The sequence below is a fragment of the Branchiostoma lanceolatum genome, chromosome 17, assembly GCF_035083965.1.
Source record: "Branchiostoma lanceolatum isolate klBraLanc5 chromosome 17, klBraLanc5.hap2, whole genome shotgun sequence".
Lineage (NCBI taxonomy): Eukaryota > Metazoa > Chordata > Leptocardii > Amphioxiformes > Branchiostomatidae > Branchiostoma > Branchiostoma lanceolatum.
The window spans coordinates 9090380-9118291 of record NC_089738.1 but is presented as its reverse complement, the minus strand read 5'-3'; the positions used below and the strand labels follow the sequence as shown (position 1 = coordinate 9118291).

General features: G+C 39.7%; 3 protein-coding genes across 9 annotated transcripts; 1 reads left to right on the top strand and 2 right to left on the bottom strand.

Annotated features, from left to right (window-relative positions):
* Positions 1-257: 257 nt before the first annotated feature.
* LOC136422957 (mucin-4-like) lies at positions 258-6905 on the bottom strand. Its single transcript, XM_066410897.1, has 6 exons — positions 5635-6905; positions 4440-4563; positions 2881-2989; positions 1939-2088; positions 1422-1685; positions 258-815 (listed from the first exon to the last, which is right to left on the bottom strand). The coding sequence occupies exons 1-6, from the start codon at positions 6446-6448 to the stop codon at positions 597-599; spliced, it is 1680 nt and encodes a 559-aa protein (XP_066266994.1). The 5' UTR covers positions 6449-6905; the 3' UTR covers positions 258-596.
* A 324-nt stretch (positions 6906-7229) lies between these two features.
* On the bottom strand, positions 7230-17852 carry LOC136422958 (nuclear RNA export factor 1-like). 2 transcript variants are annotated; one of them, XM_066410899.1, is made up of 13 exons: positions 17722-17852; positions 16755-16817; positions 16091-16268; positions 15244-15586; positions 14807-14890; positions 14117-14221; positions 12377-12451; positions 11877-11946; positions 11446-11534; positions 10697-10804; positions 9951-10060; positions 9401-9437; positions 7230-8828 (listed from the first exon to the last, which is right to left on the bottom strand). In XM_066410899.1, exons 3-13 carry the CDS (start codon positions 16189-16191, stop codon positions 8793-8795), a joined length of 1158 nt encoding a protein of 385 aa, XP_066266996.1. In that variant the 5' UTR covers positions 16192-16268; positions 16755-16817; positions 17722-17852; the 3' UTR covers positions 7230-8792. The 2 variants fall into 2 exon arrangements, with proteins under 2 accessions (XP_066266996.1, XP_066266995.1); XM_066410898.1 differs by lacking the exon at positions 17722-17852 and adding an exon at positions 16952-17111.
* A 1326-nt stretch (positions 17853-19178) lies between these two features.
* Positions 19179-27688, top strand: LOC136422363 (galactosylceramide sulfotransferase-like). 6 transcript variants are annotated; one of them, XM_066410084.1, is made up of 8 exons: positions 19181-19506; positions 20307-20449; positions 20664-20775; positions 24412-24489; positions 25068-25174; positions 25404-25577; positions 26015-26122; positions 26823-27688. In XM_066410084.1, the coding sequence occupies exons 3-8, from the start codon at positions 20701-20703 to the stop codon at positions 27571-27573; spliced, it is 1293 nt and encodes a 430-aa protein (XP_066266181.1). In that variant the 5' UTR covers positions 19181-19506; positions 20307-20449; positions 20664-20700; the 3' UTR covers positions 27574-27688. The 6 variants fall into 6 exon arrangements, with proteins under 6 accessions (XP_066266183.1, XP_066266181.1, XP_066266178.1 ...); XM_066410081.1 differs by lacking the exon at positions 20307-20449; XM_066410083.1 differs by lacking the exon at positions 20307-20449 and having other exon boundaries at positions 19181-19510.
* The last annotated feature ends 224 nt before the right edge of the window (positions 27689-27912 follow it).

Below are 27912 nucleotides of genomic sequence, written 5' to 3'. Positions count from 1 at the left end.
TCAGTATCTGCTTGGATATTATGTGCAAATAAATAGTTTGAATATGACATAAATAGAAAGTAGTTGAGTATGTGTATTATTTCCTTTTTTTTTTAAATATCATCCCTTTCCTCTTTTCAACAGTCTCCAGCAGTTTTCGATAACACAACTGTCCATAAGTAACACATCAAGAGTTTTAAACTTTGGTTTGCACAAAAATTATCGTTTTTTGTGTGATGCCGTGGGCTCAATACATAATTCAAGTGTAAATGTGTACATACATTCCATACCCTTTATTTCATTTCTTTAGTTTCTTACAAAGTAATACTGTGATGAAGTCTGTATATATCATACCTGACTTTAAAAATGTAGCATTAAATGTTTAAGACATCCGTAGATGCCCATGTAACGTCGCTAATCGCTATATATTGATTTTTCACAAGTTTAAGATTCATACAAAATATCCTAATGTATGTAAAACAACTAGTTTCACAGATTATGATAAATCGTTATGATAATCTGTTTGAGGTCAGCGGTCCGTTCTGCTTCGCAAGCAGATGTAGGGAAAGTAATCGATCATTTGTTGATTTAGTTTTTATACTATACTGTCCACATTATCAGGTAGTAAGACTCCGTCGGAAGTTTCCCACTGCCGGCGGCGGGGGTTGAGGCGGGGGCCTCCGCGCACGCTTCTTCCACAGCCTGGCAGCCCGACCGACTTTTGCGAAGCGGTCAAAGTCATCGAACACGTCCGGGTCTTCCTCCTGAGTCGAGATGGATCGGTTTTTCTTGGTCGTCTCCATCTTGGTTTTCATTTCTGTGATCCCCATTCTTTTCTGAAAATAGACAAAAGGGAAAATTCCCAAATGAGTGACAAAATGTATATGTTGCACCAGTTGCATTTACATTTTGTATATTATACATTCTGTGTGAAATCAGTTACAATAAAGGAAGAATATAATCCGTAGAGTGTACAGCCTTAAGAGTGTACAGAATATCTAGAAATGAAAAGTATGTGTATGTGTATGTGTATGTCACGGTACGAGTATGTGTATTTGTATGTGTAGTATGTGTATGTGTATGTGTATTCGTATTTGTATGCGTATTTGTATGTGTAGTATGTGTATGTATATGTGTATGCGTATTTGTATATGTATGTGTATATGTATGTGTGTGTGTGTGTGTGTGTGTGTGTGTGTGCGTGTGTGTATGTGTCTGTGTGTGTCTGTGTGTATGTGTGTGTGTATGTGTATGTGTGTGTGTGTGTCTGAAAGTAATACTAGCTGAAAGGCGAGGATTATACAGTTGACAGTGTGCATGATGAATCGATTCAGATCGATTTAGTAAAAATGATGTGATAGTTCAAATATTTATGCTATTCAATGTCGGCTTTAAGATCTGAAGAACATTTGAAGAACACATAGCTTTGAGAATTCTTTTACCTTATTTCCTACTGTTCCTTCTGGAATAAAATGGTAGAAAGGAATGAAGGTTCCCTCGACTTTGGGGTCATAGTATCTATCCTCTTCGTCATCGAAGTCGAGCGAGGATGGGTTTTTCTTCTTGCGGCCCCAAAAGGCCCTGGTACCGGCGATACAACAGAAGAACAGAGAGCAGAATGCAAGTAACCCCATGCTCCCGCCAATAGCGATGAAAAGGCGCTCCAAATCAGTCATTTCTGGGGGGTTGTAGGTACCAACGAACACCTGGGGAGAACACAACAAATAAATAAATGAATGCATGAAACAAGAAAATGATAAGCGCGCATATGTCATCCATAAAATTTGCTTGCTGTGGCCCAACAATCCATTCATACCTTCTTGACATCTTACTTTATTCATCAACAAAATCACAATACAATAAATCATAAAAATTAGGCTAGCGAAAATTCTGGCAAAGTTGATGAAATCAGTGCAAGAACAGCCGAATTAAAGATTGAGATTAAAGAAATGAACATACCGTCTTGGTCACTGTTAAGAATCCTTTGAGACCGATGAAGTTTCTTTCCGTGTCTTGACTTGTGATGTCGTCCATGTACGGAGCAATGATTACCTCCGCAAGTTGATCTGTTAGAGTCTGGAAGGCCACCACGCCAGTTGAGATGTTGAGCTGAGGGCATAGAACAGATATTGAAACACATACGCTTTGTTAGATTAAAGTCATTGTGTGCTATCGTGATTCTATGTTATTTGTATGTTGATCGTAATTTTCTATATCATTAATGTATCGTATTTTTCTCTCTCAGGGGTGTAGCTGTCACTTCGGTAGACAATTAAAAAAGAGTAGTTAATGCAACAAACGGAAACCGGTCGTTTCGCTGCAATGTCAGTTCGCTACAGTCGTTTCGCTAGATGGCAGAAGTCGTTTCGCTACATGGTACAAGTCGTTTCGCTACATTTGTATAAACTCCAATCTTAGCATGAAAGTTCATCTGTGTTGGTCGAATTCATTAGTAACAAGACTAAACGAGCTCTTAAAACAAGGTTCCAAGAACACAGGCGCCCGAGCACTGTGAACTCAGAGGTATCTCAACATATCCACATCGAGTCTCCGGGACACTCAGTATCGTTAGAAGGAGTGAAAATCCTTGATTCGGAACCGGATTTCTTTGCAAGAGGAGTAAAGGAGGCAATCTACATCAGAGCCCACAGACCTACCTTGAATAGAGACGGGTGACGACACAAGTTATCTGGCACGTATGACCCGCTACTGCGATCACGTGTCGCTGACGTCACGATGCAGTAGCCGGGTTCATTCCGTGAACAGGGTTGATGAAGTCAACCGAAAATTTGGGGTAAGTCCCAATTTGAAACTTGAAACTTTATTCTTCAATTCTTCATTTCTCTTACAGTGTTGGACGACAAGTTAAGTCTTGTTATTAATAAACTCCAATCTGTTTACCATTTTTCTGCTGAAGTCATAGCTCACAACCGTGTCTTCTCCACACGTCCCGGCACTCAGTTCGGACAGCCGCATATGACGCGTTATCGGCAATGTCTGGTTAGGGTGGCTGCAGACGAAAAGATATCATAAAAATCCGCCGTTCCTTTGTTCATTTATTCCCCTCCAAGATTTTGACAAAAACTCCCCTGCATTTCCAGAGAAGGCTGCTAGGGGGCCTAAACCTACACCACTTCTTTCTTACTTCACAAGCTACCTGCCACCAAAAAATCAAGACCATAGCATGTCCAGGTCAGAAGATACAAAAAATACAGTTCTGCTGCAGTATCAAAGTCACATACCAGGGGGCCCAAAATCGACCTTGACTTTCGTCTTCCCAAAACCTACCCATATCATTATCATCTGTCCAGAGGTTCTTGAGTTATACTGACTACAATAGTCCGGAAATACAAACCTCTAGGCATGTGCTGACAGGATAATTATTATTACAGAATTCGACATTTGGACTCGGGCTTTTTATTTTGTAATGTTTCCTTTTTCTCCGCCAGCAAAACGAAAGCATGACAAAATAGAAATTCTAACATCTGCTTGGACAGTAAGAATTGTGTACGAAGCATCTACGACTGTCGTGGGAATGTCTCCAACCCACTGTCGCAGACCCATCGTACAACGGATGTGACGGATGTCTTTGAATGACTCTGTGAGACTAACACACAACAACAGCCAAATGTCAACACAAGCCAACGCAAAGGGCACTAACCCGAGTATCACAGGAACCCACCTACTAGAAGAATCTGTTTCATTGTGCAGAGCCATCGACCGTGTACAAATCTATTCTAGCATTACATAAGAGAATGATTCAATCGGTGACATCTCTATAACCCTTTCTTAAATCCTTGTTCTTGCGAGAGGAGTTAGCTGGCCTGAAAGTACAGTTCGGGACCCCTGGCATGTTATCTGTCTATTCAACCAATTTCTACAATTTTTTTAGCGACCTATAGAGTCTGGTAGAGGTTGCTCTTACCCCATCACAAAGTGTTAGGCCTAAGAAAAAAAATTGTTGTGTTTAAAAAAGTTAGAGTCGGTAGGTAGGGATTCGCCTTTTTCGATGTGATACAACAAATAACAGTTTGACAATGAAAAAGTGGAATGCAGCATCGCAGAGCACTGGTATTTTCTACATGATGTTGTAATTGTACAGATATACATTGTACAGGCACAAGTACTGAACCAAGAAAATGTTTACCATTTTATTTCTATATCAACTGTTCTTAAATTTAATTTAACTGAATCTTAGATTTAATCTGATTGTAATCTAATTTTTGAGTGTGAAATATAGAGAGTCTGTAAGACATTTTGCCATGACTACTTGGATTCTAGGTCTATTTCAAATTTTCATCACTCAAATGTCAGATCGAACATTTTATGTCCCTTGCTAGAGGACCTTAAAGGTCGAACGAAAAAAAGAGCCGGCAGGCCCTAGTCTTCAGGATTTTGGTAGGGCCGGTCGGATAACCGGAAACACAACATTTTTCCCTTGGCCTAAGGTGTGTACTTACGGGTCGTATCGGTAGAGAATGACCAGGGTGACGACGAACCCGTAGGTGCGGTGGTGACAGTGCTCGTTACAAGGACAATCACTCTGCAATGAAATCGACGTCAAGATGGCGTCTAGTTCGTCCACTGTAAGAAATGACGGGAGCGAATGAATGAAAGAACAGCAAGTACAAGCAAACACAACCACACAACCACAGACACTGTAAAGAGCCACACACACACGCACACATACACACACATACACAGGCACCACATTGCACACAAGCAAACATTCACACGCTTACAAGCACACACATACAGACACATACACTCACACAAACACACACATATACATTAGACTTAGATCCTACCGTGCCAAGTGGCACATCGGGCAGCAAGCATCCTCCATTTTGTGCGATTTTGGGCCATGTCTTCCTCTCCTTTCAAGGTAATCCCCAGTTCGTCAAGGTCCTTCTGAAGCATGTGCCTCCATGTGAGTTTGCGTCTTCCCCGTTTTCTTTTCCCTTTGTCGGGTTTCCATTTGAGCGCTGTTTTTGCGTGTCGCTCCACAGGCATTCTTAACAAATGACCTGTGTATTTTACTCGTCTTTCTGTGATGGTGATACTAAGGGGTTTTGTCCCACTCCTATTGTAAACCTCTTCATTTGTAGTTCTATCTTTATAAGTTATGTTATATATCCTTCTAAGGCACCGCTGTTGGAATGCGTCAAATTTTCTTTTCATTTTTGCTGACGAACTAACGTTATGTATTGTGTGTGTATGCACACGCACATACACACAAAATACATAACGTTACATACACACAGAGACAAAGGGACACATACAGTAAGAAAACTGCATAACTTTTGGTGATTAGAACAAAACAAAGCCCAATTTTGCCCTTTTCGCAGTCCTGAAGAATTGTAATTAAGTCCACCTAGTCAACAACTATAATTATAAGTTACAGACCTCCCAGTTGCCATGTTGCATGACAGATAAACAAGGTGTTTTCTGACAATCTCATCTTTCTCAACGGCTAGCTTTCTTCTGACCATTTCTTACCTGTAACTACAGGTCTATTGTTATATACACACTTACTAATCGGTACTCACGTTGAAATTGCCACTTTCTTGCACGAAACAAGCACTGATTGAAAGATTTGACCTTTTTAGGTCACCCACAGTACTACAATGATTGAATGAATACCTGTAACTTTACCTTGTTCAGTAGTAAAAACTCCACTTGGATCGCAGACCCAAGACGGGCTGGGCCTTCGACATCGTCTCGGCTCTCTTCGTGGGTTCGGATAGATGTGTCTGTTTATAGCGTTCCACACGTACTTGCTCGGAATCATTCGGGTCGGGTCGAGAGGGGTCGTGGACGCGAGCGCAGACGAGCTCATCCCGAGGACCTCAGTCGTATTCATTCGGCTAAAGTTGGTTGAATAGAGTCCACTTGTAGATGCTGGGCCGAGAAGCGCAGAAGACATCGTTGTTGAGGCAGTCGGGTTTACAATATTCGTCGTGGGAATTTTCGTTGACCTTCGGCTGAGGTCGGTTGTGTATCGCCGGCGGGTACTTTTTATCGGTGTGGCAGAGGATTTTGTGTCGGTAGACTGTCGTCGAATGATACTTCGTATTGATGTAGTATACGGCTGCGGTGTGGAGGACTTTGTCATAGAATCGTGGAAGGGCATGCTCATAGTTCTGTTCGTTGAGATCTTCGTAGCCGTTCGGGTGACGTCGGTTGATTTCAATCGGCTAGTGGATCTTCTGGTAGACTGTACAATGTTCACAAAATGTGTAGTTCTAGTTTTAGCAGAAACTGTGGTATCAGCATTTCTGTCAATGGAGACTCCACGGGCGAAGGTAGTTCTGTTGGAAGATGGCACTGTGGTCTCACCAGCGACACTTGCCTGTGTTTGGGACGATGTCCAAAGTGGTGTAGGCGTAGTTGTGCCATTACGAACAATTGTCTGCCCGTAAATTGAAGTATCTACAACCGCAGACAAAACCAAAATCAGGATAATCATCACCTCGACCAGTCCACGAGTCACGAATCGTCCACAGAAAAGTGCTGTTCCCCTGAAATTGTGGTTGTTTTAAGCCATGCAGGTCTTGATCACTGTTACGAAATATTCACATGAATAACGCTTGACTTGTCATGGTCAACACAAAGCCGCCATACAACTTTTCTCGTCGTAACATTGTCCACAAAGTAGTCGCTGATGACTCTTCATAGCTTCACCGCACACATATCAAGGACAACAACCGCGAAATAGGATCAGAAATTCTATCGTTTTGGCGAGGCAACTATTTCCTGTCGGATGATTCTTGGGTCCTAAAATGGCGTGAGAATTGTGACGTTTCCTTCTCGTGGCGACTTGCACGTCATGGTACTGGGGTTCGCCAAGGTCTGCCCAGAGGCGGCAATAGCCTCCTTCGCAGGCGCTTCAAGGCTGCACTGGTATCTTTTTGGGAGCGTTGATTCGCGATTTTCAACATATTGGGGCCACTTTCTTTTGTAACAATAATGATTTCTCCGGCAAAACAAGAACCTGTCTCCCATATGTTAAAAATCGCAAATCAGCGCTCCACTCCAAAAAATAAAAGGCTGCCTAAAGGCCTACAAAGGAGGCTACAGTGGCTAAGGTTGTTAAGTGCGCAGTGAGTGTTTTAATACGTGATCGCCTCAGGTGTACTGTGCACAGATTCCTTAAGGTCAACAAAGGAGAAGAATAGATCTTACCTAACGTTTCCCAGGCAGTATGTTGAACTGACCTGACCGGGTAGAATATCTATACTTTCTAGATATACAGAATCAACATCAATATGTTTAATACAGAATTACACTGTTAACGGTGCCTTGAGGCAAAACGTGCCTTGAACAGTTTTATATCTCGCCCAGTATACACTGGTTACAACCTCCGCCGTGATAGACGGGTTATGACATCACACAGCCGATCAAAGAGGCACGAACTGTCATTCTTACCTAGAGCTCTGAAGCTATATGATAAGAACTAATCTGCTACTATGCGATTGCAGTTAACTTCGAATTTACCCAGATTGCTTTGGAACAACATATCGATGATCTGTTTGAACTGTTTTAACCATGTGTTCGCTTGTGATATGCGTGTTTTTAATACTATGTAATGTAACGATTTCAATTTTATGTAACTATCAACATATTTCATGTTAAATTTCATGTAAACATGAGGATGTAACATGCAAGGTTGATTGTAATAAATCTGAATCTAAAAATGTGTTGCTGCCCATGCGCAACTGGTTTTGAAAATTTATGATGTCATGAGTTAACGTTGATGAGTCATGGTATGTACATGAGGTCAATGAGTTCATATCAAACTTTCACAGAAGGGGCATTTCTTCAAGGGTCACAGAGCATGATATTCAGCGGTTCAGTGGACATTGCTACATGTATGTGTCTTTACTAGCAAGGCCGGTGTTGCCCCCTGGGCAATATCTCCTATTCCATATATGGATGGCGGTGGGCGGAGCCTAAATCTACCGCAATCCTGAATGGTCCCACTTTATATCTATTTCATTTATTCATTGGTTCAGCATGTACATGCCAGGGACGACCTTAAATCTTATGATCATCCATTCTGTCTTGTATCTAAAAAAGAGCGACAAAAATACACAACACCCATTGTTTTGGATCCCACCAGAGAGAGGGTCCCTATCAGAAAGCTAGGTATTACCCACGTAAGAATGGATGCATTGTAATCAATCGGTGTGTTTGTTTATCATGGTGTATGTCTGCAATTTTGTGAATCTTGCAGAGTAGCAGCATGTTATGCGGAAGTGGTATAATTTGATATTTGGAAAATTGGAAGTATCGTTTCCACCCAAGTCTAGTAAGGAATTTGGTGTCTTTTCTTAAGCAAAACCTCAGGGCCCGCTACGGATCTGAACCCATGACCTTTAGATTCCAAGTCAACTACCAAATTTTCAACTTATCTAATCATTCACATTTCTTCACATCGCTTGATATTAAGTTTCATTGAAAAACTCATGGCACTACGAACAACAACAAAGTTGAAATGTCGAAAAGAACTTTTCATATAACTTTTCATATTCAAACTGACCAGAATAACATGTTAAATCCTCATCAGTATTGTACCAATACATTGTCTTTTTGCGGTAGGTGCAAGAAAAGTTTTATTCCTTGTTTGTGACAAGCATATCAAGGAGCATGACCTATCCTGCACAAGTAACAAAATTCATCAAGTTGTATAATGATTAGTTTTAATCAATGATGTTATCAGTAAACCATTCACATGATAAGTTGACAACTCCAGAACCTGGCTGGTGGGATAGTAGAAAGTTGATAAAGTTGCGCTTCCACCACTGCCGATTTTATGATTCAGTTGGCAGGGAGTACACTTGCCCATCCTGTAGAAAGATATAGAACAGAATTGGTAACACATAAAACTGCAAGTTGAAGTTGGTAGATACAGCCATACTCCTCAAAATGATAGAATATGTGCATTTTGTAACAATAATAACATGTATGTAGAAAATTTGTTTTTAGAATGTTCACTACGCACAGGTATGCGCAAATCTCTTATAAGTGCCTTCAACAAGACCAGAAATATAGACGTTAAATGTTCACATATTTTATGTCATTAGAAAATTTTATGAGAAAACTAGGTAAATTTGTCTACACGTTTTAAGAAGAGGGAAGAGATTTTGTAGCTATAGATGGAAAACATTATAAACATAGCTTCATTTTTTCTATCCTTTTGTACTAAATCTCAATTCATTTAGTCCATGTTGTGCATTAGTATGCAATAAAGATCATTGTCATATATCATATATTGTACATGTTCTGTCGAGAGAGAGATAACATATACATACATGTACATTTATAGATATATACATAGATACATGTAGATAGATAGATAGATAGATACATGACTGTAGATAGATATATGTGTAGATATATACTATTAGATATAACTCACCAGTCTGACTACGTTAGGGAACCGCCTCCTCACAGTACTGCGGGGGGGGGATAAATCAGTTTAGAACACATGGGCACCAGGGAGCTTTGTCAGTTTCACTGGATTTGCAAAGCCATCAAACAAGACTTAATCCACAATAAATATATCCAAGGCAAATCTCTGTTCGATGGTCAGCTGAGCTAATATTGACTTAATTAATGTTGTTCCGATGCCTTCTCTGACAGTAGGATTGACTAAATGTTCAGTAAAAACTAGTTTAGAAGCTGAGCTTATACATTCATACCTCACAAGTATTAGACACTAATATAGTCAACTTTGAACAACAGAAGCTGCTTTCATCATAGCGGTCCGGTATTCTCCATTCTATTGTCTATTCTCCATTCTATTCTTTACCCCCAATGACGAAAGCAGTTTGAGTAATTCAAATTAATTTATTGATCCACATAAACAGTGAGTCATAACTATATGTTGTGGTCTCTTTTGTCCTATTGCCATAAATACCTATGTGCCCAGCACCCACCCTATATTCTACTTGACTGTCAGTTCTTACCTGATATAGGTATACTGTTCACAGTAGTGGTTACACAGGGGGTTGTCATTCATCCAGAGCATTTCCAGATTCCAGCCCTCGATTTTCTCCAATTCAGACTCTGACTTCAACTGAAAAACAGGACACTTGTCTTTTATATTACTACCTTTAAGGTTATAAACCTCCCAATGCATTGCAAATGACAATACTCTATACAGCCTCAAGCGTCAAACCTTTGCAGGTAAAAAGAAACCCAACACACATGTCGAGAAGAGTAGGGGTTACCAGTGGTGTGCTTGGCTGTAAGAGCAAGCCATAGCAAAGCCATAATGCACAGTCACTTAATTCTTATATGATGTTTTGGTGTCTAACAGCTTCTGACTGGAGTACTGATTCTCACCGCTATAAGTAGCCGATGTAGGTGGCGCTATTGCGGCGAGAACACAATCTCAAATGTGGCTAAGCTTGTATCCCCCCTAGTCCCGGTTCATCACTGGTGTTGACTTTCTTATAGTTATAGCAGCGAGAAGCAGTACTCCAGTCAGAAGCTCTGAAGAAGGTCACATGTCCGACAGACACCGAAACATCAGCAGGTAAGAAGAGACTGGTTGTGTAAAAAGAAAACTCCAATATCCTATGTTCTACCAACCTGATGAAATTATTTTCGGAAGGAGGATTACATTTTGTTTCAAGCATGATGCTTGGATTTCAACTAAAAAAAGAAAAGAAGAAGAGCAGAATAAAGAAGAGGAATGAACATGCCGTACCTCATTGTGAGAAATGTTTAGGGAGGTGACGCCCCCTCTGACGGAAACTAAGTCTGCCAGGCCATTCAGGCTGTACAATTTATTATCACTCATGTCAAGGTGATCTATCTGAAAGAGAAAACAAATTTTAACAAGTTCAATCATCAAATTGACTTTCTAACTGATTAGAGAAAGGCATTCACATTTTGATTTTAGACAAGTCGCAACCTTGGGTTACACACTCCAGTGACTTCACACATATTTTTCGCAAAATGGCGGTAACACTCAATCAAGCCCCAGTTTTGTTGCTTCTGCATAAAATGATATGTAAAAGTGGAAGGTAACACAACCTAAGTACCGACAAGGAATCTAGTATGGCAGCCTATAGATACTAATCTAGAACAATGACGATTTGGTGAGAAAGTTGACAAGTAATATCATGTATCAATTTTCATTGAGTTATCTGTATCTGTATCTATATAACCGGTATAACCACCCTTCGGTGTAATACACCAGCTTTGCAGGAACGTGGCGTGGCAGCAGCTGGTTATATTACACCGAACGACCTGCCACATCTAACCTTCGCATATCTAACTGCATGCATTGTTTAAAGCTGTCTAATGAGGATGCTTAATTCTATGGTACTTGGTGGCAACGAGTTCCACTCTACAATCATTCTAGGAAAATACAAATTTTTGAACACATCAATCCTAGGTTGATAAGTTTGATACTTAAAGGCATGACTTAAAGGTAAGACGAATAAGACCCACCACTGACACATTGTCCTTGATGATTGCAATGACAGAGTTCATGTACTTCTTTTGGTTCAGGGGCACTCGGATGTTCTGTGCTTTAAGTTCTGTTGGAACAAACAGAATTACCAAACTTAGAATTAACAATTGTTGGAAAAACATTCTGAATACCGGTAAAATAAAATCTCTAACAAGCAGGTCGAAGGACATTCATAAGTCAGAGTACTAACTTTATTTTCCAGAAAATTGGCAAGTTCAAGCCCTATATTGGTTATAACAACTAATATTTCTTCCACACTTTGAGTACAGATGCAATCATTGGGGACAGCATTTCAGATGTCAAGTCCAATTAGTTACTACTAAAAATACTAGATCTGTTGAAAGACCTTTTTTTCAATTTTTCAATGATTTTACAGAATTCTATGATATATAGTACAAAGCAGGCTTACCAGTGTCCCAATACATATTGCTCAGGTTGAGAGAAGAGGTGGCAGCATCAAATCTCTTGACAATACACAACTGCCGAAAGACACCATCATTTTAGTTAAGATGCATTGCAACATGGCACATAAGGCAGCAAGTCTCCTTACTGTTTCAGTAGCAGGGTATATTTTTGTAGGGAGGAGTAACATGTTAGCCCTTCCCCTTTAACATGACCAAGGCACCTCCTCAATTCACCCCCATTTTATTTACGTCCCTTGCCAAAAACAGGGACAGCCCCAACCAAGATGTCTTGACCCTGGTAGGTACTTGAACTGGGTCTCCAAGTTTAACCAACTAACTGGAACCAGGAGTTTGAGCTACACTGGACATACCCTGTAATTACATGTAAATATTCAACATTTACAGTGGCAACTTCCAGGTTTAACAATGAAGCATGTCATCAGTAGGTCATGGCCACATGATTATAAGGACTTAACTGACATGACATGTGGAATTAACATCTTACTTTCATTGCTTCCATTGTAGCTTCATCCACAACTTGGAGACTTGGAGGTATCTCAGGTTTGGTGAGGATAATAAGCTGGAAAGGAGAAAAATTGAGCAAAATCTGGCACAATAACACACAAGTTAAACTCTATTGTCCATACATGTGCTTTAAGTTAATTAAGTCAGCATAGCACAAAAAAGTTTGTAAACTTGAATTTGATCATTCATATCTCCATATTTTATGATGCATTTGATTAAGTATTAATGGAGATACTATCAATGGATATCACTCTCTGTGTTATATTAAAGTATATTTGGAAAATGTGTAACTTCATGCAGATGGTGTCAGAACAAATTTGCTCTAAGGCTTACAAGATCTATCCCTTTGAGCCAAAATTTGATATCATGATTATTAAAGGGAAGTATTGTAACAGGAACATAAAACAAAACTCATTGTTTTTGGTTATCTTTCTACATCATTAGTAGAATCTACCTTATTACACTCACACTGCACAGCAATATTCATCACGTGTGGATGCAACTTTGTAGTGTTGTGCGAACGTCTTGAAAAAAAAATTATATACGCAATCCCCAACGCCGCTTGACTTGTCTGACATTTTTTCCAACATTCCGATAAACCATCGCCGAACTCGCGGTCGAATGCGCGACGTTCTGAAGCTTGTTAAAGGTGCCCTAAGCGATTTCAGGGGGTGAAACTTGAAAAATTCTGGCGTAAACAATTCTGTTTTGTGAAGTTGAAATTGACATTTACTTCCCCATGTTAGCACATCTGCATCATTATTTCATACTTTGGGCATTTAAAAATAACACAGAAGCAAGCCACAAAAGGAGTATTTTATTTATTGGGTCCCCCAAAAAATCAGCCCAGAATCCAGCCGTAACCGTTTTCTGTCAACAATTTTCGGTAACTTCCGGCCGCGTGACGTCACAATGCCCAAGCATGTTGAGCCATGACCACGTGATTATTTCTTCGGAAGCGTTCAGGACTTATCGGTCAGAATCGTGCATGTTCGGAAGATTTGAAATGATGGCTGGCCTCCAAGTGCTCCGATTTTCAATGAGTTCCCACCACACAACGACATTGCATTTTTGCTCCATGATGGTCGATATGCGATGGGATAATGTTATCTAAACTTACAATGGATAGAAATCAGAAAAAGATTGATTTTGAATATGTGACTTTCAGCGCCCTAATATTGCTTCGGGCACCTTTAACTTGTGGGGATTTTCCTGTGACGTTCGATCTCCTACCGCAACGGTCGATTCAAATTTTTCTTAGCGTTCTACGCTGGCTTATTTGCATTTTGAAAAACGGGGTCCGCTAGATTATATGCAAATAAGCCAGATTTTGCGCGTTTTGCGTTTTTCGTTGTTTATCAATGATGGAAATGTGACAAAATGACGGGAATATGTTGGAAATAAGTAACAAATAATGTGAATCTGAATGTAGATTATTCAAATTCTTACTATTTGTAGTTTTTGCCCACCAGATTCTACAATACGTCCCTTTAAGGTCCTATTAACATCTTTGTTCAAGATAGATATGCTTTTATCTTTTTTTGTTACAATGTATTATCAATGCCATACCTTTTATTCAGGTGTCATACATAAATAGTAAAGTACATTTATTAAAGGATGAAAGAGTAAAACAACATTTTGAGTACAGTATACCATTTCCTGTAATCTTATTTCACAAGACAGAGAAAATGTTTTCATAATATCTAGTCTATGATTTTACCTTGAAGCCAATCTTTGTCTTAATCTTCTTGCTGATGCTATTGAGGCCACTGGCCGTGGTCTTGTCAGGAACATAGAAAACCATGTGAGCCTTAGCATAGTGGAGCTGAAAAAACAAACATGACATGTCATTATAACAACAAATTGTTGAGTCTTTAGTCTTCCAAGCAAAGGTTTAAGTTTTGGACCTCTCTTTAGGTATTCTTACAGGCTTTCTATCTTGTCCCCGTACGCGTGGTGCAAGTGCCAAGCGGTAATGCAACCCTGACGCTTCGACATCTTGATCAAATTCTGTGGATCATGGGGCCTGAGTTTGATCCTAGGGTCGACTCCAGCTCAGACATGTTGTAAGGGATTGCATTTTCGTCATTTCGGATGGTGACGTAAAGCCGGCAGCCCCGTGTCTGAGGGAGCTTTGGGCATAAGCCTCCGCACATGACGAGGTTGCATTGCACTACCACTAATTGAAAAATTGAGAGTAAGGCTTCAGCACAACTGACAATTTTACACAAATTTAACCTTAGAATTTTGTGCAATGGATTAAAATTCTTGTCCAACAATCCACCCGTCCACAATTTCAACAGTCAAGCCGAGCTAATGATACTATGTTATTGTCATGAATACATAGAGGCAAATTAAACTGACCATTTGAAAAGTAAGTTGTATGTTTGAACAAGTGCTTAGAACTTACGTCTGTGGGTTGGAATGGTACAGGGCATAGTTTTTGCAGCTGGTTTGTCAACCACTCCCTTTTGTATCTCTTTCCGTGAAGAACCTAAAGTGACAGACAACAGCACATTTCTATTACAGTAACTAGTAATGATTTGTGTTCAATCTGAATAATGTCAATCAATGTACAGATACAGATACAGAACATAATTATACAAATTCGCTTTTTCATGATGGAGTATGCCAGCTTCTTTCTACAGTGCAAGAAAATTATTAGTCTCTACGTCATGAAGATCAGACATCGAGGTAATACCTTAATAAGATAGGCAAGAAAACACTAACTCAAGCAACTGGATAGATATTGGAAATTGTCAGACATTTCAGCTAGCAACTAACCTTTCGTCAGTGAGGGAAAATATCCTAATTTTCTTGTGTATTAGGATCTAAAAGTATACGTACTGTGATTTTATGCCAGTCATCTTTACAGACTTTAGCACTTTCTTCTGCACCCAGCTTGGAATCAACCGCTTTGTGCTGGCTAACTTCAGCACCCTCTTCCACAGTGCTGGAACTTTCTGCATCGTGCACATGAGTCTCTATATCTTGGCCTTTTGACTCTACTGGTACTGTGATTCTGTCTCTGCCATCCTCAGCAACCACTTTTGCAGTGTTGGAATGCATTGCTTTATACACCTGAGTCCCTGAACACTGTCCAAACAACTCTGCTGGCACGAGTACCATCGGAAGCATTGGCATGGTCCTGGGGTTGCTAGACTGGAGTCGCACATCTGCATATGGATTACTGAAAGATGAGTTGAAGCAATATTAATTAATATAACTCCTGAGTTTCCAAAAGCTCAATGCAAGAAAGCATTACATACATTAATTTTTTACTCCTCCCATCTTTAACTACTTTAAGTGCAGAAATGTTTGTAGGGATTTAATTTCGTGGTAGGGGAAAATGGAGTGTTCGTGGTGGTCTTGAGTTCGAGTTTGAAACAATAGTAGCGCTACAGTCACACAATGGAACGGCTTTTCTCTGCTCTTGTTCTCCTTTGTATGATAATAAAAGATTATAAAAGGAGAACAAATTTTCCAGAGCCCCTGAGCTGTACAGACCATTTACATGACGGTGTACATCTCCCGAGTTTAGAATGATAATCAGATAAATTTGAACAAATATGATAGCCGAAAAGACGTGTATTCATTGAATACCGCTTCATTTGAGGTATCAATGCACCTTACTTTGAATCGCTTATAATCTGATTACACATTTTGTTGTACAGATAGAAAACAAGTTACGTACAATCTTGAAGTCAATCGATATCCTCCTCTTCTTTGGCCACCTTTGTTTGGTCTCTTCCTACGACATTTCTTCTTTTCCTTTCGGGTTGAACCCCCGTACATACTGACATGAGCAAATCCTAATCCTCCAGCAGCAAATCCCCCACCTCTACCTGTGGATGCAGATGTTGCTGTGTGTCCTGAAATATGACATTCAGCTCTGGATGATGTACTAGTAGCCAATCATTCATGCTGACAGTTTTATCCATGATGGATAACACTCTAAGGTAAAATAAAATATAGAATAAACATGAAGTATTTTTGTTAAAATCTTCCAATGAGGATAACTCAAGAAAGGAACATAACAGAGCTTCATGATTAGAGTGACGGGTAAGTCATACAAATCCCGGACACTGGACACAATAAAATGCAAATTAATACTTAATTTGAATAAGTAGTGACACTAGGTACTAGTAAATGATATCAATTTCATACTTGTGACTTGTCTTAGTTCACAGTGTACATTTTCATAACCATGTGTAGATTATGTTAATGTGAGGCCATTTGCATAATTGAAATAGTTCTTGGAGGTAATAATATGAGGTATCCAAACTCTTGTTTTGATAACAAACGTTCGTAATAATTATATCTCGTGCCTCAAGGCTCATTTATTCCATTATTCTCACCTTCCCTCTTTCCTGTTTGCTCAGCTGCCCTCTTGACTTTCTCTTCTTCAGCCACTCCACCGCCTGAAATTGTGAAAATACAATAATTTATGCAACATGCAAAAAAATGATGGTCTTCTTCGTTTCTGAAAGGAGCGCCCCGCCCCCCTCCCACAAATATACATGTATGTTGACAACGCTTAAAGTTATTTACTAACACGACATAGTCTTCTGGAAAGGGTCCTTGATATTCCCGTCGTCTCTCTCAGTCATTTGTTGGAATACATCTTCTAGTTTCTGGCCAAAAAGACGTTATGTGAGCGCCATAGTCTCCGTTGACAGTTCAGTGCAGAACTGTACATGTATGACAGTTCGCGGCTTCTCACCTCAAGCATGGTCAAAGGTCAAAAGTGAATGACCTAAGACGTAAACAAACCAACACCATCCAGACATATACTAGAAACAATGAGGTTCAAAATCAATTCAAAAGTCAGAGTTGATAAAAATTACTACGTAAAATCATAGGGACCAATTACGCTTCACGAATACTGTAAAATTTGATACATTCTAAAAGTTCGCGGGGATTTAATTTCGCGGTAGGGAGAAAATGCCGTGTTCGCGTTTGAAACAACAGTGACACATGATAAAACACGTGGTTTTACGGACAACCAGTCAGAAACCAAGACAGCTACATATTCACCATAACAGGTGCCTCATAACGTACAAGAAGGTCGGCGGTGAGCAAAACTTAATTCGCGGTGCGCGTGGTTTTACTGAGTTCGCGCTGAAAGAGTCCTGAAGAGTTCACCGCGAAAAACCGCGAACATAAAACCACCGCGAACATAATTTTCTGCATTTACCTTAATACGGTAAATTGAAAAGAGCTCGCATTGCTAAAAACTCTACGTTCAAGTCACGGATAAAGACATGCAGACCATCTCCCCATACCTTAGTAGCTAAGAATATTTCGTCCTTCCATTATTCTCACCTTCTTCCTGTCCTGTCTGCTCAGCTGGCTTCTCAGCTCTCTCCTCTTCCGTCTCTCCACCGCCTGAAATTGTGAAACCCCAACATCAAACCCGCAATAAGCTAGTTCGGAGTTGTTACTACGCATGTGCAGTGTCAAAGGTGAAGCCCCAACCCCCCCCCCCCCCCCAGACGTGAGCAAAGCCAGTCGGGGCGTTGTGATGCAAATCTAGACAGTTGTTATGCAAATCTAGACAATGTCCAGGCGAGCACTGTATACGAGCCGGGGGCCTTCACCTTTGACACTGCACATGCGTAGTAGCAACTCCGAACTAGCTTATTCTTTCAAGTTGAATATTCGTCAAAAAAAGTTCATAAGAGACATTATCTTCTAGAAACGAGTCTTTCTCGGTCGTATTAAAATATGATATCTAATCATCAATATCATAAGATAAAATAATAATGCACAGAAAATATGCAGAAATTTAGAGCCACATTGGCCGATCCCATAGTCCTTGCTCTCCTCCGCCAATACGTAGAAATGCAAAATGAAAACATAGAAATGCAGATATTGGATGGGGATGAAGCCACTTCCGCATTGGTCGAGTCTCAAATTACCATGCAATCATTGGTTAAACTGCAAATTGTGATGGACAGCCGGATTCCCTCTAATGTGTGCCACAATGGCCTCGTTTTCATTCTATCATGTCCGCCGCGTGAGCTGAGAAAGGTGTATTGCTGACCAGAACTGAGACCGAATGTGAGCGGCATACCTGTTCTTCTATCCTATTCCTACTCCAACCGTTCGGCTTATTAGTTAACAATAACGATCTACTAGACTATACATGCATGTCCAAGTTTTGCCAGATCACTGAATCGCATGGGGGTTTTCCCTCTCAGTTGGAAAGTTTCTGTAACTATGAGGAAAACCTCAGCTTCTTCTTTCTCTTGGTTTTCCCATCGTCATCACGAAAACCTGCAGGGCCAATGGTAATCACACAAAATCTGAAGAGCAGAGCAGCGCAGAGCAGAGCAGAGCAGAGCAGAGCAGAGCGGAGCGGAGTAGAGTAGAGTAGAGTAGCCGTAGTAGAGTAGAGTAGACACTGGTAGAGTAGAGTAGAGTAGAGTAGAGTAGAGTAGAGTAGAGTAGAGTAGAGTAGAGTTGAGTAGAGTAGAGTAGAGTAGGGAAGAGCAGAGCAGAGCAGAGCAGAGCAGAGTAGAGTAGAGTAGAGCAGAGCAGAGCAGAGCAGAGCAGGGCAGGGCAGAGCAGAGCGGAGCGGAGCGGAGCGGAGTAGAGTAGAGTAGAGTAGCCGTAGTAGAGTAGAGTTAAGACACTGGTAGAGTAGAGTAGAGTAGAGTAGAGTAGAGTAGAGTAGAGTAGAGTAGAGTAGAGTAGAGTAGAGTAGAGTAGAGTAGAGTAGAGTAGAGTAGAGTAGAGTAGAGTATTCGGTCGGGAAGAGACTGTATACCACAAATTTGGACCAGCTCATGCGATATACAATGTCTCTGTAGCATTGCCTGATGTGCTGTGGTTGTACACCAATGCGTGCCTTGGCAACATCCACGTCATTGCCTCTGACAAGATCATTATATCCTATATAATGCTCGGCCGCACGCTCTAGTGATTAACAACGCCACCGTATACGTACATGTGACCGGTTTGGCGACTTCGAGAAAGGTCACCTGAATACGTACTTTGTCACGAAGAAAGCCTTCTTTTAATCGACTAGAAGCTCAACTACGTTCAGAATACATGTAACCTATAGTTACCTGACGACAACTTCGAGGAATTTCCAGCATCAACTATGTACGTATGTATGTATGTTATCATAAGTACACAATTTACACAATGTATCTATGATTTGACCTTTAAATGGTCGATTCACTGCTGCAAGTCTCAGAGTTGTTGATCCGGAGCATTGGGACTTCGGGATGTCTTTTTGTGTGTTCCACCGGTCAGAATTTAAAGAAAAGCTACCCAAAAAATTGAAAATCCTATTATGCTATGCTTGATATATTCCAAAGTCAAGTTCTTATTTCAATTTGTGAAGCTTTCCTTTAAGGGTTGTGCTGTGTTTCTTTGTTGTTTGTCTTTTTCTTACACGTTAGCTGATGATTGATCAGGCGTATGTTTACTATAATGACCTTGCTAACATGTCTGAAGGGCACTGGCAACCGAAGTGAACCGAATCATGATCATATAAAGTCGTCGCTAAGCAAAGTTGAAGGATGATGATATAAATGTTTGATCCCTTTCTCCGTGCTTCCTACAAGTCGATGTTTGATTGAAAACTTCGCCAGTTAAAGCAGTGCGGATTCAAAAACACATGCATAAAGTCACCAAATATATTATAGAGCTACTGTCTTTTGTCCGATAACCATATCTCTTGACCGCATCAGCTGGGTCCTTGACCTATTTTGCTGCGATAAAGCGCTAGCGTCAAGAAAACAATATCCGTGTATGAAACGGCAAAGCTACAGAGAACCATTGCCATAGCAGGTATACAAGTCTATTTCAGGTATAATGTGTGTGTTTTACCTCGCTTTTGACAGACAAGGACGACGTGGCACTGCACTCAAGTTTGTTTTCATAACTTATCTTAACAGTGCGACGTACACAGAACAATGTACCCATTCTTACACCTGGGTGGAGTGCCTTTCCCAAGGGCACAACATTGGTGGCGTCAGAGGGATTCGAACCCGGGACCGCTTGGCCGAACACCCTGCCGTTACACCACACGACCCCACAGGTCTAAATGCAAGTTCACTAGAACAACAAAAGACATGTTCCATTTTTTGTTTGGTTGTAAAACAGAACACAAAGTTGCTTTTTCTATAATTTCCAAGCAGATCATGCCCGGGATAATTGGATCGGCCGGGTTGGCCAGCGGGGTGAGAGACTACTTGAATTACAATTTTGCACAGTATGTTTGCTATACATTTGCTTGTTTTCTTTTTCTCCAGATTTTCTCCGTGTTGTGTTCTCAATTGAAGCTTCATCATGCAGCTCAGAAGACTTCATACCATCTTCCTTTTTGTCGTTGTCCTTTTGGGGGCAGGTTTTTACCACGTCCAGGTTTGTTAAAACTTAAAAGCTGGTGTTAGTATTATAATTATTGTTGTCACAAACACACACAAAAACACACACCCACACACACACACATACACCCACCCACACAGACTCACACACACACACACACACACACACACACACACACACACACACACACACACACACACACACACACTACCAAAATTGCTTTTTCTTATTTTTCTTGTTTTCTTGTTTTTTCTTAAGGGGAGAAAGATTTTCTTATATAAAGAAAGTTTGAGAAAAATCAAGAAACACTCAGCAAAATCTATATATGTTAATTCTTGCATGAAGAGTTTTATTCTTGTTTTTCTTAAGTGAAGAAAGTAGTTCTAGTATAAAGCTCACCTACAAGAATCTTCTAGAAATTTAAGTAGAACTTTCTTTTTCAGTCTTCACACAAGATTCATTTCTTGTTTGGTCCAATGGAGTATTTTATAAAATCTACCCATAAGATTTTTTTTCTTGCCATGTGCCCATTTTTCTTAAATTTGATATCACTAAGAAGAATATTCTTGAATTTTCTTGATATTTAAGAAGAAACAAGAATTAGATTCTTCATTACCTTGACCGAATACTGTTAAGAAAAACAAGACAATCTAGAAATTCTTTAAAAAGCTATAACTTTCATAAAATTCTTCCAAGTCCTTGGTTTCTTTATTCAGAAAGTTAAAGAAAGATGATTCTAGTTTTTCTTGGTGATATATAAGAAGATGCAAGAAAATGTTTCTTAACTTAACTTGCCTAATACTAATAAAAACATGGCAGAAAAAAAAGAAATTCCAAAACAAGCTATCACTAGCACATGATTCTTGAATGTTCTTGTGATTTTTATCAAGAAAGTCCAGAAAAGATGATTCTTGTTTTACTTGGTGAAGAATTTTCAGATGCATGTAGTTTTTCTTGTGCTAATTTCTGTTTAAAAAGTTACTGAATTTGAATATCAAGATATGAAAAAAAGCCAAATGAAATCAGAATGATATTATTTTATTTTCTAAATATCAGACGGTTTAAGAAATTAATTCTCGAAACAAGAATGCTAATGAGGCTATGAATCATGGGAAATTACTCCCATCATCCTTTGCGCCAAAATTTGAATTCAGGCCGTTGGTAACTTTTGTCCTTAGACATATCTGTCTGATGTGCGTTAGATCTTACAATATTTAGGGCAAAGATGTGGCAGGTTTTGTAATGACACTTTTGTGCATCATGTGGGACCCTGTAGACAACATGGATAACATTTTTGAAGTTCCAAAATGCAACCCAAGCCAAGGCGAAGCTGCAAGTCTGCCCCAGGTACGTCAGCCACCATGGAAATTATTACAATTTTCTAACTAATATGCTCAGTCTTATTCTTGTGGTTGAATGATAAAGCCAACCAGTTATTGCAACTTCTGTAACTTGAGTACACGAATACCTGCAACATATTTTCAAGAAAAGGAAAACACATTAATACATCATGCTGATACACAATTATATCTTAGTACAGTGGGAGGGGGGCGATATAGGTTCTGATTGACAATCATTCACCATAAAGTCAGGCTTTGCAAGGAGATTGTCCCGTATGTTGTTCTAGGCTTAGAAACCAGTTGTACAAAAGATGATGCCCCCATCTCAAGTTTAAAATGGTTGGATAAGGTGGATTAGAATGACAATCAGTTATTCATATGAACAGTATCAGGGGGGAGGGGGGCGATATAGGGATTAACAATCATTCATATAGTCTTTGTGCTTTTCTTCTAGGCTTAGAAATATGCTGGACCAGAGAAGATATCTCCGTATCCAGTTTGGAAAAGTCGTCATTTATACGAACGACAACACTGCAGCACTGGCAGTCAGACTGTTGTAGAACTGCAATTAATTCACATGCAGGCAAAGTATCAGGAAAATGGATGCATGCACGATGACGAGATATGGGCGTATTACAAATTGACGATGTTAGGAAATATTACAAATTGGTAATTGTACCTGCAACATTTATCTAAGAATTATTGTTAACGTACAAAACACCTAAAAACTTGCACTGAACTTCTTGATGATAATAAATATGTTTGGAGCATACTATCAATTTAGTGGTATTCTTGATAACAATATTTAATCTTAAATCAAGTAACTGTTTCTAGGTTTTTAAGGAAATCAGTCTTGGGGAAAGAAAGGTACAAGAAACACTTCTACTTACAAGAAACTTATTTTAGCTATAAGAAATTCAGTCTTAAAGACAGTAAGTTTATCTGGTACAAGAATTGTAATCTTACATCAAGGAACTCATTCTAGGTGTAAGAAATTCAGTCTTGAGGACAGAAAGTAATTCCTGGTACAAGAATCTTCATCTTAGAACAAGGAACTTATTCTAGGTGTAAGAAATTCAGTCTTGAGGACAGAAAGGTATTCCTGGTACAAGAATCTTAATCTTAGAACAAGGAACTTATTCTAGGTGTAAGAAATTCAGTCTTGAGGACAGAAAGGTATTCCTGGTACAAGAATCTTAATCTTAGAACAAGGAACTTATTCTAGGTGTAAGAAATTCAGTCTTGAGGACAGAAAGGTATTCCTGGTACAAGAATCTTAATCTTAGAACAAGGAACTTATTCTAGGTGTAAGAAATTCAGTCTTGAGGACAGAAAGGTATTCCTGGTACAAGAACCCTGATCTCAGTACAAGAAACTCATTCTAGGTGTGAGAAATTCAGTCTTGAAGAGAAAGGTATTCTTTGTACAAGAATCCCAATCTTAGTACAAGAAACTCATTCTAGGCCCAAGAAAACAAAACCTTTAACCTTTAACAAGAAATTCAATCTATATGTAAGAAATTTTGTCTTAAACATTCTGACTGCAAGAACAATATTCTAGAAGTATTGGTTGAATAGCTGTAAGAACAAAATTCTTAGTGCAAGAAAAATATGGGTTTCTTGAATTTGCTCAAAACAGGGACTTTTTGAAATTCTTGTACACAGAATAATGTGCTTCATGCAAGATAAATTTTCTTAGTACAAGAAAAAACAAGGAAGAATAAGAAAAATAAGAAAATGCATTTTTGGTAGTGACACATATACTGAATGTCGCAAGGGTCTGGGCGGCTGCCATTCGGCGCCAGCATGTGACCTCAATACGACCTTCCCCAACCGAAGTCAGGTACCCATTCACACCTGGGTGGAGTGAGGAAAGTCTCCCAAGGGCACAAGATTGGTGACATGACAGGACTCGAACCCGGGAACACTTTGTTCTGAGCCGAACGCTCTGCCGTTACGCCACACGACCTCACATACATACATACATACATACATACATACATACATACATACATACATACATACATACATACATACATACATACATACATAGTTTACATACATACATACACACATACACACACACATACATACACACACAAGAACGACTGTACGGAATTGTTCGACTGAATGATTTAAAAAAAAAAAAGAATTAGAAACAACATCCAAGAAAGCGATGTAAAAGAAATATACTGTTTATAATGAGATTGAGGTACTCAATATGATACAAATGATAACCATTGGGCATGTAACTGTCTCGTCGTTATATTATTATGGGGTAATTGACTTTCAACTTACCTTAACTCCTTTCATTCGCCGTGCCACGACCTAAGCCACAGCTGGACCAACACATTGGACTGGCGAGGAACCACAGTAACTTATGGAACATGATTGTAAAAAGTAACATAAAGGTATCGTATGCATTTTTTTTTGTAGTTCAGATATTATACGAATGTTACCATACGAAAACTGTATGCTTATTGATGACGCTATAGAGGGTGAAAAAATTGTAATGTATGTCCCGATAGAGGTAGATGCGGTTACGTAGGTTTCTTTGAGCGTATGGATCAACATTCAGACAGAATTTTTTTGTTCGGTTTGTGTGGGGGTGTCCCTGTGGTGTAGTGGTCTGCACTTCTGTCTCTCTCCACATCTAGTTCAAATTACTTGGACCAGAAGGACTGGGGTTCAATCCCCAGGTAGGACACCTCTGGACAAGAGGTGCATTGAGTCATTCCAAAGACTTTATAGAAATGGTACATACTTCTGAAACAGTATGGAAGTTAAACACACTTCACTGCCAGTGGACTAGCCCCCTGCTACAGTGATTGCACCACAGTATGGCCCAGGGCTATGAAACGGAGATGGGCACCGCCCTATACATCAATAATGGTGTGGGAGGATTTTAACTTTTAACTTGTGTGTTACGCTTTGGGTATTATCTACAATTGCCTGATCATCAATGTGCACATTTTGCCCCTTCCTCAAGAATACGACGAGTTCGATGATGGAGGCTGCACAGAAGTCTTTAGAAACTCAACATCTTGCATTCAATTCCGAGAACTCTGTTTCGAGCAGCAGAACCAAGTTGCCGAGGTATGGTCATTCTTCCCGTAGTAGTATGGTGTCTACCTCTGACAGTACACTGGAGTTTGCAAACTCAACTTTAGGTGCATCTGTGTGTGTGCACATGTGTCTGTGTACGTGTGTGTACGTGTGTATGTGTATGTGTGTGTGTGTGTGTGTGTGTGTGTGTCTGTGAGTACTAGCCATAATTCAACGTGAAACATTTGCTATAGTATACGCTTCATGTTTTGCCATGCAGGATAAACGTCGGCACATGCCAACCTCATCTCAGCGTTGCCTTCCTTAAGGTTCACAAATGCGGCTCTACAACAGTATCCAACGACGTCATGTTTAGATTCGCTTTCAAGCATAACTTGATTGCTGCTCTGCCAAATAGCGACCGTCCTATCATAGGCAGTTTGGGTAGGATACGGTGAGTTAACAACATCTTGCTGCTTGCACAATTCCTTCAAAGGAAATTGTACCCCCTATTAATAATAGAACCAATGCAGTGTAAATAAATTCACGCACGAACAAACATGAAAGTCGCTTTCCTGAGAACTGCATAACCCACATATCATAGAGAAAGGGTTTTTTATCGACTTCTTCCAAAAATGACGTCAAACCCAACTCGTCTGCCTCAGTATACAAGTATGAGTAGCCTTTTGTTTCATGCCGAGCCAATTAATAAATAAATAAACACCGGCCATTGTCAAATGTATACCTCCTGTGCTTCTACCCTGTACTTGCAATTGGCCTTCGGTCATGAACTTGCTAAGAAACTTTCGCAATAAAGAACTTGACCATATGTTATCTATCAACGCAGATGAGTTTCATTCTACTTGTTGTATCCATGTATGTAATATACAGAGACAGTGACTACAAGAAACCGCCGAAGGGAAAACGCTGGAACATCTTTGCTCACCACGCCATGTACAACAGGACCCGCTTTCGACAACTCATGGCTCCCGATACAAGGTACACGGTCCTAACAGATCTGTTGGCAGTGGTGTTGGCAAATTATGATATACGAGTCGTTCCATGCAAAGAGACTTGGATGTGATTAGACAGAATATTGTACTTAGATCAACGATATACCCGTTGTGTAATAGTATTATAACCGTTACATGTCACCGAGATGAGAAATTGATAGACGCGACGTCTATTTCAAGCAGTATAACCCTAGTGTTATATGAATTGGCTGTCGCAAATTAAGAATCGAAAACGGGTGATTAAAAAAAACAGAGGGTTTGTCCATTTTGTCCAGAGTTAATTGAAGATGGATATCACTTTTTCAATGTATGTCCGAAATATTCTGATGTACGTAATTCACCATACACGAGGCTATCATCTTATATACCAAATTTATATCAATGGTCTTAGATAGCAATTTTAAGTACATATTGACAAGTAAAAACCCCTGCATAGTATACAGAGGAAAAGAAATAGTGTTTAGACGTTAGAAATTCTTCCAATGATTGTAAAAGCTCATGATCCCATACTATACACTCTTGTATCAGGTAGAGTTGCATTTATAGAACAGTAGATGCAATAATTTGCACCTTGTACAATTGTTGTGAAATGAAGTTATATATAATTCATGATTATTACACTCTTTAGCATTATGAACATGTGAATTTTACAGCACGATGTGACTTTCCTGACTCTTGTTTCTAAGGTACGTTACCATTCTACGAGAACCACTACAACGGCTCAAGTCTGCTTTCCAGTACTTTCACCTTGAAGACAGATTTCCTGGACTTCAAAAACAAACTCCTCGTGGAGTCGCTTACGTCACGACGTACCTCAAAAGACCTGGCTACTGGGATACGCACTACCAGCAACCCCCTACTCCAGATGGTAGAGAACATCGTTGTTTAAGGAATTGCTTAGGTCGCGACTTGGGACTTTCAGAGAAGCACTATGACAACAACACTGCCGTTCAAGAGTTCATACAAGGCATAGAAAACGACTTCACGACAGTTCTGATCTTAGAATATTTGCCGGAGTCTTTAGTTCTACTTAAACGGCGCATGTGCTGGACATTATATGACATCCTTTATGCACATGGAACTCATTCATTAAAGCAAAGATACAAAGGCAAGGAAGTCGTCACAGGCGCGATGAAAGACGGATTCTATAAGCACAACAAGGCTGATGTCATGTTATACACTCGTTTCAACGACTCTCTCCATAGACAGATCAGTCAAGAGGGCACTGACTTTCTAGAAGAGGTAAAACATTTCAAGCGAACCAACGACAATGTCTTGGGTTTCTGTCAATCTAAGAAATGGAGAAGACAAAGAAACTTGATTGTTGAGAAAAGCAAATGGAATGACGCTTTTTCTGTTAACGTTGGCAACTCGTTTTGTAAGCTATACGACAAAGGTAGACAGTACTGGCATCTAAAACTAAAATCAGCGTACTGAAAGAAACCAAGACGTAAAAAGGGGAAGGGTTCCAACCCCAAAAGGACTCTCAACAGTAGAACAAGACATTGATTAGTCAAGTCTAACTTTAGGGAATAAAATGTAATTTGGTGTATCATTCCACGTGGCTGTTTCCATAAAGTGCAAGTCTGATTTTTCTTTCTTCAACACGGTGTTGGGCAACACAATATCTCACATATCATACTCTATTGGGTTTCATACTCATACATGTAACATGATACCTATATACTTTTCATTAGAATTGTAAAGGGTACCGAACTTTAATTTAATGTGTATGTTGCATACACAAAAGAGTGTGTTTGATATAAAATATATAGC

What these genes read in the sequence shown, in the direction of transcription:
- LOC136422957 (XM_066410897.1), bottom strand. Translation starts at nt 6,448, where the DNA reads ATGATTATCCTGATTTTGGTTTTGTCTGCGGTTGTAGATACTTCAATT. An exon ending in ATTCTCTACCGATACGACCC is followed by an intron (nt 2,990 to 4,439) that starts GTAAGTACACAC and finishes TTTCGTCTGCAG; the next exon opens with CCACCCTAACCAGACATTGC. An exon ending in TCTTAACAGTGACCAAGACG is followed by an intron (nt 1,686 to 1,938) that starts GTATGTTCATTT and finishes TGTTCTCCCCAG; the next exon opens with GTGTTCGTTGGTACCTACAA.
- LOC136422958 (XM_066410898.1), bottom strand. Translation starts at nt 17,006, where the DNA reads ATGACTGAGAGAGACGACGGGAATATCAAGGACCCTTTCCAGAAGACT. An exon ending in GCAAACAGGAAAGAGGGAAG is followed by an intron (nt 16,269 to 16,754) that starts GTGAGAATAATG and finishes GTCATATTTCAG; the next exon opens with GACACACAGCAACATCTGCA. An exon ending in CTACAATGGAAGCAATGAAA is followed by an intron (nt 11,947 to 12,376) that starts GTAAGATGTTAA and finishes GTCTTTCGGCAG; the next exon opens with TTGTGTATTGTCAAGAGATT.
- LOC136422363 (XM_066410081.1), top strand. Translation starts at nt 20,701, where the DNA reads ATGCAGCTCAGAAGACTTCATACCATCTTCCTTTTTGTCGTTGTCCTT. An exon ending in CAGGTTTTTACCACGTCCAG is followed by an intron (nt 20,776 to 24,411) that starts GTTTGTTAAAAC and finishes CCACGACCTAAG; the next exon opens with CCACAGCTGGACCAACACAT. An exon ending in AGCAGAACCAAGTTGCCGAG is followed by an intron (nt 25,175 to 25,403) that starts GTATGGTCATTC and finishes TTTGCCATGCAG; the next exon opens with GATAAACGTCGGCACATGCC.